Here is a 19,165-nt window from a genome sequence, read left to right as displayed (position 1 = left end):
AAATGACTACAGTACAATTAGAATAAGACTGTGAGATAACTGTGGTATGTATGAAGTGAACTGGAAAGTGGCTGTGCTGCTATGTTTATTGTAAATGTATCAGAATGATGGTTCACTTATTATTTTAAACTAGCTTGGAGCATAAAATAGGTGGCAACTGGAACAATGCACTAGCTTTAACTGTAGATTTTGTGAATGGCAAAATGATCATTCATGGTGGTAAGATAAAAGAAGCTTCAGTTCACTCTAATTATTGTATGAGGTAATATTTTTTCTTTTTTACTTTTTGATAATTAAGCAGTCCTTTTCATTCTTAAATTTTGCATACTATAATCATACAAAATACTACTGCTATAAGAGCTATTTAGCTATTTAAAAATATCAGTCTATGCCTGCAAGAAACCTGTTTTATATTTCACATATAAGGGACCAACCTATTTTACAGTGGGCTCTAGGCACTGCATTTTTATAGTGAATATTGACCTGAAGAGAAGTTTGAATTAAAAGGAACTTACATGTTCATCGATGAAGGGAAATTGTAATGCCAATTGAGTTGGTTAAATAGTAAAATGATGCAACATCTAAGTTTGGTGATGTGTACTTTTTAAACTTAAATATCTAAAAAGAAATGTTTATATTGAAAAATAAAACCACTATACTAAAAATAGAAGTATTTTTGTACATGCCACCACAGTGCAGAACTGCGTGAAGAGCCATTAATGCAGCTACAACCCAGTACATAATGGGGAACAGGGAGGTTTAAAATAAATGCCCTTTATCCTCCCTGTAAGTTAGAGGAAGTTATTCAATCGCGCATTAAGACCTTCTCAGACAACCTTTATAGGTCATTCAAAAAAATATATATATATTTTTTTTGTTGTTCCAAGTGAACTGTTATTAAAGCCTCAAACTTGACTCAAATATCTGGAGTTGTAGGTACAACCTATTTCGCAAACCTTCGTTGTTTACTGATTTTAAAGGATCACAGAGTGTTTTCCGGGCCAATATTTAAGGAGTGAGGTTAATCCCTTCAGGAGTCATTCCATCCGGCTCTTGCATGAAAATGAAAAACGTGTGAGGATACGCTACAGAACTGGAATGAGAGAAACGCAAGGCATAGAGAAAGACAAGTATTACGTATAAAGTTGGAATCAGCAGAAAGCGCAAGGGGAAAGGAAATGTTCCACAGCTTGGGGAGCAGCTGGACGGGACTCCTTCCAGCCTTTCGCAAGCAAAGTTTGCAGTTAGGTGAGCTGGAAGCGAGGTTGCTGCAGCCGCGTGCGCCGGCGAGCTCGGATTTGCAGGTTCCTAGGCGCTGCGGGAGCAGAAGCGCAAAGACAGTCACGTTCAGTCTCCACTGCTCCCACACACGAGACTTGGCGCCGCACCCAAGACTGCCCATGGCCGATCAAGGGGATCCCAGAGGCTGCCACTTTCCTTTTCCCCGGCAGCTTCCTTAACCCTGCGTGCAGGGAGTGCTCAAATTAATTTTCTTTCCGCCCTGAATTGAGATTCAAATATTCTCTGACCCGACCTTTCACTATCCGCCCTCTCCGCCCTTCTTGGCAAGGTCCCAGCCAGCAAAAGCTTCTAGTTGCAGCGCCGGGCTTGTGGTCCGTTTAACGTGCTCCAGGGATCTGCTGGTCCGTGCTCCCCTCCGAGGGGTGACAATTTGTGCCTCGGACCCTGGGTTGACTCCCATCTCTGCATTTTGTCCCCTCCGTTTAGCAAAGGCAAGTGTGAAAAGTGCGCCCAGCGATGAGTCCCCTCAGCGTCCCCATCTGCCCGCCGCGGGGCCGGAGGTTCCCGTGGATCGGCGCCCGCACGCCCCGCCTGCCTCCAGCATTGCCCCTTCTCGGCCGCCGGGGTTCAGCCTTCGCTGTCCTGAGCCACACAGAGCAGCCGCCAGCCCGGCTCTCGTGCCTGGCACAGCTGGTTCCGTGACCGCCCTAGGAGCGTTGGCGCTTCCCTCCCCAGCGGACCCTGCTGAGCATGCTCAGTGCGCATCGTGGAACCAGGCTCTCTCGGGGACAGGATCGGTTCTCCGTGTTTTCACGGCTGCCGAGGGGGCGCTGAGGAGGGGAGGTTGGGAGACAGTCAGCGCCTTGTTCAGCGCCCCCTCCCTCGCGTCCGGCTGCGGCGCGCACTGCAAGATGCGGGCCAATCAGGGGTCAGGGGTGGGGCTTAGACCGTCACGCCCTCCCTCTGGGCTTATTGAGAGTTATATCAAGAAATTCAGTTCAGAGAGAGGAGAGGGAGAAGGAGAGAGGGGCAGAGGAGAAGCGAGAGAGGGAGAGCAAACAAGACAGGAAAGAGCGCCTTAGAGTCTCTGAAGCAGGAAAGGGATAACGGATTAGGAATTTTTCTGGCAACTGTCACCCCCGGAGAGCAGCCAGAGAATCACCATCACCCCAACTCTGATGTTTCCTACAAGAAGTTAGAGACTTAAGCAGTATTTGGCATCGGAGGGAAATGGTATGCTTGATGCTGTGGAAAATACCCCTGAGCTGAAGAAGTGCAACTGGATGTTGTGTGTTAAATACCAGAAGAGCCCAGACCCAGTGGGTAATAGACAGGAGATGTGGAGAGAATGACTAACGACAAATCTGTGAATTTGTTCTCTGGAGTTGCTAATTTGCCAGCCCGAAGCAACACATTTCACAAGGAGGAAACGTTTTGCTGCTTCTGATTTCTCCCCAAACTGGTGCTACCAGATGCATGGCTTTCTATGTGTTGGAACAAATCATCCCTAACTGCAGCATACTGGGAAAGGGGAAAGGTTGAGGCAACTAACGTAAGTGTAAAGTTTCGCATGCACAATTGTAAATTCTGTGTTTAGATATGTCTTCAGTGTAGACGAGGGATGTTTGTAATTGGGTAGACGGTCGGGGCACAGCTCACCTACGAGGCTGTATCTGCATCCCTACCTGCATCACTCTGCCGGAACTAATCACGGGCATCAGCTACTGTGCAGCCTAATGCAGATAAGATTAGAGCCTGGGAACTGACCGGTTGTACTCAAGTGGGTAGCTGCCTGGAGCCTTGCACCGATTTAAATTGCAGTTAAGGGAGCGTCTAAGCAGAAGCCTTTTTACCTGCATTATTGGGTTGCAGTATTTATGTGTGGCAGATGTTACTAATACTATAACCAGAAGATCAGGGTTAAGAAACTGCAATTTTTTTTTCTTGTTTTAGGCTCTGTAAAAAATATTGTGCTGTTACATGGAAATGTTACTGCGTTTCACTTGCATCTTGACAATCTCTTCCACCTCTAGGATAAGGAATCCTATATTATTATTTTGTAAAGTTTTGATATGTTTGTTAATTCTAATGGGGATAATTTGGCAATATGGAGAAATGAGAGCAAGGTCTGGATAAGAAATTTGAAGTCTTGGTGTTGTGCTTTTAGGCAACGAGGTTGTGTAGTGGCCGGTGACTACTGCTTCTGATGCTGCAGCAGCATGTCCGATGCTTGTTTCCCAGTAAGATTGTATTAGAAGGCAGTTGAAGAACTGGGGGGGGGGGGGGGAGAAAAAGATAGTCTTTTTAGAAGAAAGAGATGACTCAGTGTGGCAGAGAAGAAAACACATTATATTTGACATGTGACAAAGCAGTTAGCAGGAACCATAGCTAAATACTTAATGTTTTTCACTTGTACCTAAAAAAACTAAGAGAGGTAGGTTAGAAGCCAGAAGGCGGGTAAGCCAGGGGGAGGGGAAGAGGAGAACAAGACTGCACGTTTTGAATTTAACAGTGTCCTGAAAAACAGTGTGGGTGAATACAGGTAAAAATAGCACCTGTCCTGAATTCAAAAGTAGATATTTTCATTTTCTCGGGGCAAATGCAACAAGCAGGGCATACTGAGTGTTTTCATCCACAGAGTTAACTTGCAAACAGTGGCAGAGCAAATGCCATGTTTACTAGTATGCAGTGAAAATGTGTTGTGATATTTCATGACTGTGTGTTTTTGTTTACTGAAGAATAATATTGTCTATACAATTGTGTTGACAGTGGCTGTCTCCAAATAAGCGATGAGATGTAATGCATCCTCCAGTCCATGCACGCTTCCTCTTGCAATTTGTGCATCATTGCTCAGTGGAAACCTTTAAACCCTAAAATTCAGTAAAAGAAAATTCATACATTATCATGGACCTGAGGGATTTTTACCTGTTGGCTGCTCTGATTGCCTGTTTAAGGCTGGATTCTGCAATAGCTCAAGAACTTATTTACACTATTAGAGAGGAATTGCCTGAAAATGTGCCCATAGGAAACATACCAAAGGATCTGAACATTTCTCACATCAATGCTGCCACAGGGACCAGTGCCAGCCTTGTCTACAGACTGGTTTCTAAAGCTGGGGATGCCCCTTTGGTGAAAGTATCCAGTAGCACTGGGGAAATTTTCACAACCTCCAATAGAATAGACAGAGAAAAACTCTGTGCTGGAGCCTCTTATGCTGAGGAGAATGAGTGTTTCTTTGAACTTGAGGTGGTGATCCTCCCCAATGATTTTTTCAGGCTGATCAAAATAAAAATAATTGTCAAGGATACCAATGATAATGCCCCCATGTTTCCATCTCCTGTCATCAATATTTCCATTCCAGAAAACACTTTGATCAACAGCCGCTTTCCAATTCCATCAGCAACAGATCCTGATACAGGCTTCAATGGTGTACAGCATTATGAATTGTTAAATGGGCAGAGTGTTTTTGGACTGGATATCGTGGAAACTCCAGAGGGAGAGAAGTGGCCACAATTGATTGTTCAGCAAAACTTGGACAGAGAACAGAAAGATACCTATGTGATGAAAATCAAAGTAGAGGATGGAGGCACGCCACAGAAATCCAGCACGGCCATCCTGCAGGTCACAGTAAGTGATGTCAATGACAACAGGCCAGTGTTTAAGGAGGGTCAAGTGGAGGTCCATATTCCGGAGAATGCTCCTGTAGGCACCTCTGTAATTCAGCTCCATGCCACTGATGCAGACATAGGCAGTAATGCTGAAATCCGGTACATTTTTGGCGCCCAGGTCGCCCCGGCTACCAAAAGACTCTTTGCTTTAAATAATACTACTGGGCTGATTACAGTTCAGAGGTCCTTAGATCGAGAGGAGACAGCCATTCACAAAGTGACAGTGCTGGCTAGTGATGGCAGCTCCACTCCAGCTCGGGCAACCGTTACCATCAATGTTACTGATGTAAATGACAACCCTCCTAACATAGACCTCAGGTACATTATAAGTCCCATCAATGGCACAGTGTATTTATCAGAGAAGGATCCTGTCAATACCAAGATTGCCCTAATTACAGTTTCAGATAAGGACACAGATGTGAATGGCAAAGTGATCTGTTTCATTGAAAGAGAGGTCCCATTTCATTTGAAGGCAGTATATGACAACCAGTATTTGTTAGAAACCTCCTCTTTGTTGGACTATGAGGGCACCAAAGAATTCAGCTTTAAAATCGTTGCCTCTGATTCTGGGAAGCCCAGTTTAAATCAGACTGCCCTGGTAAGGGTTAAGCTTGAGGACGAAAATGACAACCCACCAATTTTCAACCAGCCTGTAATTGAGCTGTCAGTTTCTGAAAACAACCGACGTGGGTTATACTTAACAACTATTAGTGCCACAGATGAAGACAGTGGGAAAAATGCAGATATTGTTTATCAGCTTGGACCGAATGCCTCTTTCTTTGATCTGGACCGAAAGACAGGAGTTTTGACAGCCTCCAGAGTCTTTGACAGAGAGGAACAAGAACGATTCATTTTCACAGTAACTGCCAGGGACAATGGGACCCCTCCCCTCCAAAGCCAAGCGGCTGTGATAGTTACTGTTCTGGATGAGAATGACAATAGCCCCAAATTTACTCATAATCATTTTCAATTTTTTGTGTCTGAGAATCTGCCAAAGTACAGCACTGTGGGGGTCATCACAGTGACCGATGCAGATGCTGGCGAGAATAAAGCTGTGACTCTGTCCATTCTAAATGACAATGATAATTTTGTGTTGGATCCCTATTCTGGAGTCATAAAGTCAAATGTCTCATTTGATAGAGAGCAGCAGAGTTCCTACACTTTCGATGTCAAAGCCACTGATGGGGGCCAACCACCCCGTTCCTCTACTGCAAAAGTAACGATCAATGTCATGGATGTCAATGACAATAGCCCGGTTGTCATTTCTCCACCTTCTAACACTTCTTTTAAGTTGGTGCCCCTCTCAGCCATTCCTGGCTCCGTAGTAGCAGAAGTTTTCGCAGTCGACATTGACACCGGGATGAACGCTGAACTGAAGTATACAATTGTGAGTGGGAACAACAAAGGCCTGTTTCGGATTGATCCGGTCACGGGTAACATTACTCTGGAAGAAAAACCGGCACCCACTGATGTGGGCTTGCACCGTTTGGTGGTCAACATAAGTGACCTGGGGTACCCTAAGTCACTGCACACTCTTGTGCTTGTTTTTCTTTATGTTAATGACACGGCTGGAAATGCCTCCTACATCTATGACTTGATTCGCAGGACTATGGAGACCCCATTGGACAGGAACATAGGGGACAGTAGCCAGCCCTATCAAAATGAGGACTATCTCACCATCATGATTGCCATCGTCGCAGGTGCCATGGTGGTCATAGTCGTGATCTTCGTCACCGTTCTGGTGCGCTGTCGCCATGCATCAAGGTTCAAAGCCGCTCAGAGGAGCAAGCAAGGGGCTGAGTGGATGTCCCCAAACCAGGAGAACAAACAAAATAAGAAAAAGAAAAGGAAGAAAAGAAAGTCTCCCAAGAGCTCTCTTTTGAACTTTGTGACAATTGAAGAGTCCAAACCTGATGACGCAGTTCACGAACCTATCAATGGGACCATCAGCCTGCCTGCCGAGCTCGAGGAGCAAAGTATAGGAAGATTTGACTGGGGTCCGGCACCTCCGACCACCTTCAAGCCTAACAGCCCTGACCTGGCCAAGCACTACAAATCTGCCTCTCCACAGCCTGCTTTTCACCTGAAACCAGACACTCCCGTTTCCGTGAAAAAGCATCATGTGATTCAGGAACTCCCTTTGGACAACACCTTTGTCGGGGGTTGTGACACCCTTTCCAAACGCTCTTCCACTAGTTCTGATCACTTCAGTGCCTCAGAGTGCAGTTCCCAAGGAGGCTTCAAGACAAAGGGTCCCTTACACACCAGACAGGTAAACGAGCACTTTTACTGGTCTATAAGTACTGCATACAAGTGCCCAGCCAACCAGTATTAACCTGCCAGTGTGTCTATTGTTTGGGTCTAACTTTAGCTTAGTTACAAAGAGGGAAAAAAAAAAAACAAAAAAAAACTTGACCCCTTTTCTAGTCCTCTGGGGCTCAGTCAAGAATGTTTAGGACAGCTTTGAAATTTCTAAGTTCTGAGAATTATTTAACTTCCCAGTTTCCTTCAAATGGCAAAAAATGAAAAGACGAAATAATTCCAAAATGTCCGGAGATAATGTTTGCTGAAGAAGAAAACCTGTCCTGATATACCAAATTCTGCTCCTCAGGTTTCTAAATTGACTGCTTCAAGATTTTCACGTTACCTTTTGACCTAAAAAGTCACCTTCAAATCTCAAGTTTTAAATGACGTTTGAAGGTGTCTGACTGTAATTATGTTGGAGCTGTGGTTGCTAAAGGGGTTAATTTTTTTTTAAGTCTCTAAACAAGGTAGGAGAATATTAAATGTACATCAGCTGTGAAGCACATAATTGTTGATAGATTGCACCTAAGCCATAGAGCAAGTCTAACTCTTTGATTTCTGATGATTTTATTGTAATGTAGTAAATTGGGTATTGAATAGAAAGGTTTGCAGATTGTCCACAATGGCCAAAGTCCTCTTTCAAAGGAAAAATTTTAAAAAAAGAAAAAAAAAAGAAAGGAATGTTTTCTCCCTGATATAACTGAAAAGAATGAATCTATTGTAAATATTCTCTCGTCTTAGTAATGCATAAGTGATCTGTCATAACTCATTTTAAACTGTGAAATATGCCATATGAAGAGGGATTAAGAGGCTGAGAAACTCATATTTCAACCAAATCCAGAATTAGTTTTCTTAGGTCTAATAATTCCTTGTTAATAAAGATTTAAATGCAGCGCTGTCTAATTTATTTCACTGGTGCTTGTCTGTTACAACGAAAGTTGAGTGTCAATAATAGCCTGTAGATGGCACTAGGGTATCATGTCGCTTGTGCTGGCCAGGTGCCAATCCCGCAGTAGCAAGGAGAGCGGGGAGGGATGATCAAATTGGTATTATAGCCAAAGATACCTTTTATTTAATGATAGTTGCTCTGGAGCAAGTAGCATTTCAGTTCACTTGCTTGCTGTTTTGTGATTAGCTCTCACACCACCTTTCTAGGATTTCGTAATCCAAGTTCCATCTGTGTTGGTATTGAGTCCACCTTTGGTGGTGGCCCATCTGAATTTGTTAAAAATAATGATTATAGAGCTTCAGAAAATCCAGTAAAGCGAAGTAAATTTGCAGGTAGTATTGACAGTCGTTGATTAGTAACTGAAAACTCAAGAGGTTTCCTTTTATTTATTTATTTTTTGTGGGGGTGGGGTAGGATGGGGTAGAATGTCTTTCTGAAACTCCATTTCCCTCTCGCTATGTATCCAGTGTTTATGGCTCTGGAATGACTTTAAGTTTCTGTGGTAGTTAGATGTTTATAAAAATAATTTTGACAATGAATCACATTGATACTCCCAGAACATTAACTATAATGCCTATGATTATACAATGAAAATCTCCATTTCTTAAAGAAAAAAATTAAATATCTAGAGCCATTTAAAAGTACCTATACTTAGAGTTTGAATGCACAGGACGAAGGGAATGAAAGAGCCAGCATAGAGGTTCTAGAGGAGAATGTGAAGTTACAAGATCTAAATTGAACTTGGAGTAACTTACTTTCATGCTCACTTCATCAGCTTTTTAAAAGAGTCTGAGATTTTAAAATTTAGAACAATTCAAAGCTGAGTAAAGGCTTATAAAAGTTGGTAAATAGTCCAGGTAAGAAAAGTAATTTATGAAATTAAATGGATTTAAATATGATGTTGCTATTTTAATGAGAAGGAAGAAAATGACTTTATATTATTTATTTTTAATGGGAAGGTCACTGACAATATACTGACGATATTTTATGAATTGCCTAATATCTTGAAAAAAAAACATGCTTTAAAAGTTTTCATATAAAATCTGAAATTTGATTTCCAAAGAAACATCCTTCTTTTCATATAAATTTGGTCAGTATTAGCATTAATGTACAGATCTGCTTTTTCTGATTTCTCCCCCAAAGTTGAAACCTTATATAGTACAGCGACATAAATGTTAAATGCATTTTAGCAAAATATGGCCAAGCTCTTTTGTTGAGGCTTAGTCAGTCATAACAATATTTGTTTGTGGGATGTAATCTTTGAAATAGGATGCTAAGTAATTCTCTAACTGGAACTAAAGTGCAATTTAGACATTCCTTGAGGCCATATGTCACTGTGTAGTTCTCCTTGTAGGCATTTCGATGTTCAAATGGAGCTATAATTCACTATTATGATAAAGAGCTATTATAATGGCTCTTCCTCTACCTTTTAGAAGTTTTCATGCTGAGAAAGAAAACATTGCAATGTTGGAGAAAAGGAATATTGGGAGTAAAGAGAGGTGATGGTGATAGCAATATATACAATTTTATATAAATTATATATATATAAAGAGGCATGTTTTCTATGAATGAGAACATAAATTGTACACTACTATTTAATTTTTTTCTCCCCACTGAACTATACAATTGTTATCTGAAATTGTTCTAGTTAAACTAAAAAGTAAAAATTCTTTACTTTGACTAGTGGCTTTTCTACCAAATGTGCTCCTTCATTTCAACTAGTGGCCTTTTTACTAAATGTGTTCCTGAAGCTACACAATTTTGAAAAGTAGGATTTATTACAACAAAAGCTTCCAAAAGAATTTATAAACTTATGTATAGTCTATGAAGATTTTTAGTTGAGTGGGCATGTTTACAGGGACACCTTTTCACTTTATGGTGCTAGTTGATGTGTGGATAAAATGCAAGATTCTTGAGTACAGGTTACCAAATTTAAATGTCATTAATTTCTATTATCTGTTCAGTGAAAACAATGTCTGACTTTCACACCCTAAGTTTGCCTGTAGTACACTGATTCTTATTTTGTCTGACTTTTTCGCCCTGCTGTTTTCCCTTGTGTGACCCTGAAAAGGACCTGTGAAACAACTGTAAAACACCTTCCTCAACCACTGTTTTGCTTGGCTTCCGTTTGTCTTGAGTGTAACAAATCTGTTACCGAATTGTCCACAAATTACTTTTCTATGAACTTTTGGAAGTACCCTTAGCATTCACAGACTGAGTGAAATTGTCTTTTTGGAAAGCAAGATTATGGCTTGATATTTATTCATAACTAAGCAACGTTCATTGTTACAGGGTTAAGAGGATGACATAAGCAATTCTAGTAGGGTTTTAAATCATCAAGTTCATTGGTGTGTTTTCTCTAAAAGGAAAGGATATTCCTAATGGATGTGATTTTTAAAATATGATATTAAGTTCTGAAATTTTAGGGTTTCTCAGAATCCCCTGGAGGGTTTCTTCCATGGGGTTGTTGGGCCCCACTGCCAGGGGTTCTGATTCAGTACCACTTGGGTCCAGCCTGGAAATTTACATTGCTGTCAAGACCCTGGGTGATGTTGCTACTGTTCGTTCAAGGAACACACTTTGAGAACCACTGCCTCAGCATATTGGAACAAGTGATGTCAGCTCCTTTCCCTTTCAGATTATCGTTTCCAGAGGACCTGTTTTTCCACAGTCCAACTCTTAGCTCAGTTATTGACAGCCATTTATTGTAGCTGGAGGCTTTACAGTAAGCTGTTTATTGCCGTTTCCCAACCCAGGTGACAGCTTTTGGGAATTAATTTTCTTGGCCCCCGTTTGCTTTTTGCGGATGTATAAATGAAAATGTTAAAGAAAAAAAAAAGTGACCTATTTACATTTGACAACTCCTTCCAGTCATAAAACAATCTGTGATAGTTCACTAGACTTTTTCGTTCTGGGTAAACATTCGTGATTGATTTTCTAAGTGAAATGCTCATTTTAGAGCTTAACATCTTTAACTTTTCACAATCTAAAGTATTTGCTCATATATACATTTGTGTATATATCGAACAAATTAGGCATTGAAAATGTGTATTTATGCTGTACTCAAGTGTATACATGTACTTTTACAGCATAAAGGGAATTGCTTCTATTTCCATTCACTTAGAGATACTGTATTACATTCATGATTACTTTTCATTTTTGAGTAATCCCGCTACAACCACTACAGAAATGCTGTTTGTCGTGCAAAATGTGCAAGACAGTCATAGAATTGCTATTTAGAACTGTGAGAAAGAAAAATATAGTTGAAAGTAAAGGAGGAAAATGTTAACCAATATGAGGCTCACAAAAACTTCATGATATTTTAAACTACTGAATTTCGCAGTATATTGTGACAGTTAAACATAGTGGCATGTGGAGAAAAACTGCTCCCCGAAATGTAAATTATACTTAAAATGTTACCAGTTGTGACTTTTATTTTTACTCCTCCCTTTTGGCTAAGTGCTCGATGATCATGAAATCAGTTTATAAGGTAGAAGATACCCAATCCCTTTGGATAATGATTCCGGCATTTGAAATGAGGATGGACCATCCGTTCAAACTGTCTACCTTTCCTCTTCAGTTTATGAGACAAATATTTGATATGTTTTTAGCATGATACACCTAGTCTACAAAATTTAAGGTGCATTTTAGGATTTAGTGCTAATAACCTTTAGGAGAGTAAAAGTAGTAAGTTGCCACTGTATTAAGCATAGACATGTCTACAGATTCCGAAACATTTGTTAACATAGAAAAAATAATTTCTGCAGTTAAAATATTCTATTATATTGTTTTCTAAATTTTGTTGCAATTAATTCTATAGGTAGACATACTATAAACTGGTGTTCCTGGAGTTTCAAATTGAGTCGTCCTTATGGTGTCACATAACAGGCTTTGGCATCATTATAATTACCTTGTAAATATTGTACTTGAAATAATATGTTATAGTCTTATGGTATATGCCTAGTCTTATTAGTTAAACATCTCAAGCTATAATTTAGCTTCTCATAATAGCACAAATTAAATTAAAATATGTGAAATAGTAAAATAGAATTTAGATGGAATGCAAGACCTAAAACCTAAAATCAGATTCTTTGAAACCAATTGTAAATTATTTTGACCCTTGAAGTTTTATTTTCATACTGAATGTCTAGAGAGTACACATAAAACATTAGAAATGGCATCCTATTTTCATAGTCCATTGTTTTCGTGATAGTGCTGAGGTATGAAAGTCATACCTTTTCATTATATTTTCTCAAAAGCTCTATGTCCACAATTATTTTTATTTTATTATTTAGATTTTTTGACTTCTCAATTTTTTTTTTTTTTTGGTCTGGGGGCTGGGAGGATGCATAAAACTACAGTGGTTGTGATGGTCAACAGTACTAGACTGGGTTTTTACAGCATTTGAGGCCATGTCAACTGTATCATACTTTTTCAATTTTTTTTTTCAGATTGCCAGAGTGGAATTCTTAGCTTGCCTATAGTTAAAAAAGACAAAACAAAACTGTGAAGCTGATGAATTGTTTACCACTTTTACTTAAAAACCTTGAAGTAAGCTTTCTCTGAATTTAGTCTGGTGTTTCCTGGAAGGCGATCCTTTATTAAAACTATAAATTATAGTCTCTTTCTAATATTAACAAGTCAGTTAGTAGCTTATATATTTAACATAGTTGGAAACTAAGTAAGAATTATTTAATGTGGATTTTTGAATTTTGGTTTCCTTGACCACTGGTTTTAATACATTTTCCAGAATTTGTTCCATATCAGGGTCCTAAAATGTGTGTCAGGTTTGTTTGAATATGACTCTAATCTGAGGCCAGGAATTAGAATTTGGGAAGCATACAAGTCAGCCACTTAATAAGTAATGATGCTAATGTGCTGTGGCCTTTTCAACAGTTAGCATGCCCCAAATCTGCATCAGATCATAGCAGGCAATCCAAAGATAGAAATGTACTTTCTCGTGTCGATAAGGAGATATACTTTGGTGTTTAAGATTCCATCAGTTGTTTCAGGAGGTTGTTGAATCTGTCAAACATTTCATTTGTTTGATACAAACCTGTTGGGCTGTCAGTCATGAGAAACATAGAACAAGAAAGATATATTACCATGACTGACATTTTGGTTTTGATTTATATCCTTTTTCTCCCTAAGCTAAGAGTCATTAAAATGTGAAATTCCTAAAAAAGTTAAAACAACCACGCTTCCTTAACAGTACTGAATGATGACAGGAAGAAACTAGGAAAACAACCCATATTTAATCTCTCTCACTCATGTTTTTGTCCCATATCTAGTTTGTCTCCTATAGACAAGGATAGTGGCAAAATCCGTAGAATTTTCTGAGCCATAATGTATAACATTAAGGCATTCAAAACTCAAAGTTACTCATTAGGGATCTGTTTTAATATACTTATTCATTATTTAAATATGACATGTGACCATATTTTCCCCCATCCTTTAACACTTTGATTGATTGCAGTGTCATAAGCACATATCACATTTAAACTGATGGACTTGAGAACACCTGTAAGTACAGGTGGGAGTGGTGTAGATATAAGCACAGGCAAGATGTCTGAGGCATACTTGATTCTTTCTAATCATTTTACATCAATCTGGAATTCCTTCAGAAAATATATTATCTTTCATCGAAAGGACTATACTACCGCTTCACCACTCGTGAATTGATATAGATGTTTAATTATTTGGCGGCAGGAAAGAACAGAAATATGCACAATTTTACCATGTTTGTATAATTGCTTGTGTTTTAACATTCTTCCAGTTTGTCTTTCTATCTGACCATCTCTACATTTTCATATTACACTGCTTTGTTAATATCCAGTTTGTGGCCTTTTTCAGGCTGTTAGCAGTTGATTAAGAAATACTCTAATCCCTTCCAGGATATTGAGAAACTAATGGATTGCAGAGTATTTGGGTCTTTAAGCTTCAATTGTAAATGGTATGAAGAATTGTCATTGAGCTGATATTTGCATATCTCTCTCCCAGTGCTAGTTACTTTGCCTCTGCCTCCTTTTTTTCTTTACCTCCTAATCTTCAGCTTTCATTCTAAGAATATTTATTTTAGTTGGAAATAAGCATGCCCTGTGATAGAAATTTGGGATTCACCTCTAAATGAATGCCATCACAGACAAGGAAGTTCTGGCACATTTTGCATAGATCTGTATGAACACAGTGAACCCTTCATAAGCTCTTAGATTCCAGGAAATCAGTGCTGAAAATTAAGTGGGGTTTTAAAGCTTTGCAAAGTAGAGAGCTTTGTATAATGCTAGTATTGCAGGTGCCTATTAAATATGAAGTAAAAGCTTTGTAATACAACTAGCTAACACATTTCCCACATTAGAGTGATTTATAACCTAGGGAATTAGTCTTGCCTATTTTCTCCAAACACAGAAATACAGGATGTGTCTGAAAGAAGAAAAATTTCAGATACATACCGTACAATGAGCAGATTTGCCCGGTGATGATTCTAACCGTTTAAGGCAGACAATGCAGTCTCTCTCACACATACCTGTGGTACTTCCAGTGCCCACTATCTGGTCTTCTCCTCTCCCGAGAAGAAACTCACAATTTTGTGTGCAGATTCTCCTCTAAATGTAGATCATATTAAAATCTTAGGTATTTATAAAACTATAGCATCATCAGAATGAAGAGGGCTGGCTACTCAGTGAGTGCTTTGATCCTCCTAGGAATTGCTTTGAATCGTTTCTCAAACTGTACTTTCAGAATTCATTTCTGCCCCATTTGTAGTGTGCATTTGTAGCATCGCATTTCATCCCAGACATACGGGAGTACATGGTTTGCAGAGTATTTACCTTCATGACAGTGTTCAGTCAAATGCCTCACTGTTCTTAAATGCTTAATGTCTTTGGCCCTGTTAGATATAAATCAGTGGAAACAGCCATGCGTATTTTTTAAATGGTTTTTCAAATCTTGTATTTTTTTAGAAGAAAAAAAAAGTATGTAATCCCTTTGCAGTCCACAGTGGGTAGAGGGGACTTGCTGAGCATCATCATAGATGATTGATTTTGAAAACAAAACAGTTTTTGTGCAAGACAACAGCAACCGCAATTCACAGCGAATTGAGGTTTTTTTCTCATTAAACAAACCTCAATGAGGAAAAGAATGGAAACACAGAAGGGTATAGAAAATGAAGCCGTGTGTTTTATAGGAAGAAAATGTCTTCTGCTGACAGTAGTTCCATAGTAGATCTTTTCTTGAGGGAAAAAAAAAATACTGGTGCTTTTTTGGATTCAGAGGATACAACCAATCTGTGCCTCTGTGTGATAGCAGCTGCATGCTGAGGACTTTCAAATACACAGCTACACAGGATTCTGCAGGGAACTTATTGTAGAAGGTGCAAGTGACAAATGGAGACAAAATGGAGTGAGTTCTGAGTTGTGAGTTGATGCTCTCCTGTGTCATATGTTCATGGCATTGAACCAGTTTTTACATTGGAAGCCTAGAATAGCCTTCCCTCTGTTTGTCAACTGTGAAAACACCTGAGTTGGCAACTTTTCTTTGCTCCCTTTCTTGTCATTCACTAGGTAAACTATATTCATTTATGTTACTTAATATATAGCTGCTTTCTTGTTTCTTGATAGATTTTTAAATGACACAAAATTATTTCTGTGTATCTTCCAAAAAAAAACGGCAAAAAAAAAAAAATCTTTTGCCCAAGAATATCCATAAAGTGTCAAATAAAACACTCAAATGTGGTCCTCCTAGGAATAGCAAATCTCTATTTATATTTTTTTCTTTGCAATTTTTAAAATCTGTTTTTTCTTACTGATACCATTTTCAAAGTTAAGAAATCATATTATAAATTTAGCTATATAGATTAATGTTTCAATGTATTCCCAATCCATTCAAATTTACAACATAAAAAAAAAAGATGTTAGAATTTTTATGAAAATACATTCTCTTTTTTTGCTGCCAAATGGAAATGAGTATCAAAATTACATTAAACCATAGTAAAAACAGGCACAATCTTTAGGATATTTTTGTTTGACATGAACTTATTTTTTTTTATTCTTGGTCTTGACAGCAAAATCTGCTGCCAAGTAGTGACAGCAAAATGTGTTGAATTAAGATTGATTTTTTTTTAAATTGGTAATAATTAAGCAAAATCATTTTAACATGTAAAGTCTCTGTTTTAGACAATTAAATTCTGCTTTAGCTAAAGGTTGTTGACTTCTGGATGATACTGGGAGCACTGCTCCTCAGGGTTTAAACTATTCTTGCAGGGCCATGTAGCATTGGCAGAGCTGTGTGGCCTCCCCAGCCCTTGCAGTGTCAACCCCAGGAGTATATCCAATTCTTCAAAACACGGCCTGGTTCCTCATGATCTTTTCGTCTCAAATGGCAGCTCAGTCAACTCAAATCCTGGTATGTCATAAAGCTTAATAATTTAGGAGCATGTAAGAAAGTTCCTCAAAGTAAGAGACTATGTCTTACTTACCTTTGTATGTCCAAGACTAAACTTACAGCAGTGCATACAAGAGTGAACTCGGTAGGCATTCAATAAATGCTGACCTAACCTGAGAGCTCAGCTGATACTGGAATCATGCTTTATATATGTATAATATTTCCATTCATTTAATCTCTATAACAACAGTAGAAAAAAGACATTACCATTCTTACTCAACTTACGTAGAAATTGAAAAGCCTGCAGCTTTTATTTTCAGTCTACAACCATACCTCTAGATTGGTATTTCTTACCCATATGTGGTCTATTTTACCTGTAAAACATTTCCTAGGCCAGATACAAGTTTTAAGGATCTTCTTCGTTAGGGACATTATTTGTGTTGAAAAGGACTGCAACCCATTTATTAAAAGCCCACATGACAAGGCAACTCAGGGCACCCAATATTGTTCTTCATAAGTTGCCTCCCAGGAAACTAACTGTGGAGAATAAGATTATATGAAAGTGTAGTGAGCATATGACACACTAAAGCTTATCTGGATGTATTGCTGTGACAGAGGCCAAAATGAGTAAAGAATACATCGGGGGTGCCAAAAAATGTATACAAGTGGACACTTTGGTTAACGTTGCTCAAGCAAGCAGTAGTTCGCAATCATGGGAAGTGTCTGCCCACTGACGGTAACCACTTTGAGCACCTCTTGTAATTGCAGAAGTCAAAAGTGACTTGTATTCATCTTTTGTTTTTGGTATATATTGAGTATTACAATTTGAATAGTTTCTTCCTTTCTTAAAATGTGTACATATTTTTTTAGCACCCTCTGTATATGGGGAAAGTTCTGAAGGTCTGGCTTCAGCCACTGTCCCTGTTTTTCTCTATAGCAACTGGAGCCTGATAACAAAAGTTCTAATTGGGTTTAAGAAGTGTTTGTGTGTGTATGTGTGGTTGAAAAGTCCCCATGTTGCCAATCTAAGAAATTATGATCTCTGTGGCACCCCATCATCCACATTTCTGGACGTCCAGTGAAGACCCACCTAACCTAGTCCCATAAATGAACAAGTATAGTAATTCTCAGATTCTGCATTTTGCCATTTTGATTTTTTTTTACACAGTGCAGTATAATTAAGACCTTTATGTCATTTATCACTGTCTTGACTAATGACTTCTGTATTTAGATCAGTGAGAGAGAAGAAGAGAATTAGAAAACTGCTGATTCTAATATGCATAAATACACTCTTTTATCACTTACTCAGATATATATGTGGTTTCCATTTTCTCCCTCATTTCTTACAACTATGTCTGCGCATTCTAACGTCTTTCTTCATATTAGGATATAATGGGAAGGGAAAGGAGGACTAAATAAACAGGATTGGATTCCTTTTCTTCCAAGCCTCCTCATCCAAATTTTTTAAAATCTTTAAAAAATTAACTGCATGTGTACAAAGCACTGTAATAGATAGACATTTATCATTTATACCCCTCACCAAGTGATTACCCCCCTCCCCCCGTCCACTACCCCTCTGACATCACACACAGCCGTTACATTTCCACTGTCTCTATTCCTAATGCTGTACTCTGCTTCTTGTAACCATATATATATATATATAACCATATATGTAACTGTATATATAAAATTGTAGTTGACATTCATTATTGTTCAGCTTCAGCTTCAGGTGTACAGTGCAGTGATCAGACATCTACATCTTCCCTGAGGTGGTCCCCTAACGAGACAAGTGTCCATCAGATACCCTACAGAATCTTTTCAACATTATTCATTACATTCCTAAAATTGACTTTCATAACCCCGTGGCAATCTTGTGGTTACCGATTGTGCTTTCTAATCCCCTCACCTTCCCCCTTATCCCCACCCCCCCTCCCATCTAGCAACCCTCATTTTTTCCTCTGTCTCTAAGACTGTTTCTGATTAGTTCGTTCATTTATTCTATTCCTCAGATATCACATATAAGTGCGATCGTATGGTATTTGTCTTTCTCCATCTGACCTTATTTCACTTAGCATAGTGTTCTTCTCTAGGTCCATCCATATCGTTGCAAATGGTAAGATTTTGTGCTTCTTTATGGCTGCCTAATACTCCATTGTATAAATGTATCACAGTTTCTTAATCCAGTCATCTACCAATATTTTGGTTAAACCTTTGACTACTTAGATTATTGAATGATTATGACTAAACATAATGATTAACTAAACCTACAGCAGTGCATAGAAGAGTGAACTTGGTAGGCATTCATTAACTGCCTACCTGAGAGCTCAGCTGATATTGGAATCATGCTTTATATATGTATAATATTTCCATTCATTTAATCTCTATAACAACAATAGAAAAAAGACATTACCATTCTTACTCAACTTACGTAGAAATTGAAAAGCCTGCAGCTTTTATTTTCAGTCTACAATCGTACCTCTAGACTAGTATTTCTTACCCTTATGTGGTCTACTTTTACCTCTAAAACACTTCCTAGGCCAGACACAAGTTTGAAGCATCTTCTTCGTTAGGGACATTATTTGTGTTGAAAAGGACTGCAACCCGTTTATTAAAAGCCCACATG

The 19,165-nt window shown here is 38.8% G+C and overlaps 1 protein-coding gene across 7 annotated transcripts in view; it reads left to right on the top strand.

Annotated features, from left to right (window-relative positions):
- The first annotated feature begins 2,237 nt into the window (after positions 1 to 2,237).
- The window catches only part of PCDH9 (protocadherin 9), an 875,404-nt gene continuing 858,476 nt past the window's right edge, over positions 2,238 to 19,165 (top strand). For all 7 annotated transcript variants that reach the window (XM_033104110.1, XM_033104109.1, XM_033104106.1 and 4 more), the window contains exons 1-2: positions 2,238 to 2,794; positions 4,012 to 7,182. In XM_033104110.1, coding sequence (XP_032960001.1) covers positions 4,147 to 7,182 — 3,036 coding nt within the window. In that variant the 5' untranslated portion in view covers positions 2,238 to 2,794; positions 4,012 to 4,146. The remainder of the gene's footprint in view (positions 2,795 to 4,011; positions 7,183 to 19,165) is intronic.

The sequence above is a fragment of the Rhinolophus ferrumequinum genome, chromosome 4 (genome assembly GCF_004115265.2).
Source record: "Rhinolophus ferrumequinum isolate MPI-CBG mRhiFer1 chromosome 4, mRhiFer1_v1.p, whole genome shotgun sequence".
In the NCBI taxonomy this organism is placed as follows: domain Eukaryota; kingdom Metazoa; phylum Chordata; class Mammalia; order Chiroptera; family Rhinolophidae; genus Rhinolophus; species Rhinolophus ferrumequinum.
The sequence above is the reverse complement of the archived record's forward strand: the minus strand, read 5'-3'. Positions and strand labels throughout refer to the sequence as shown.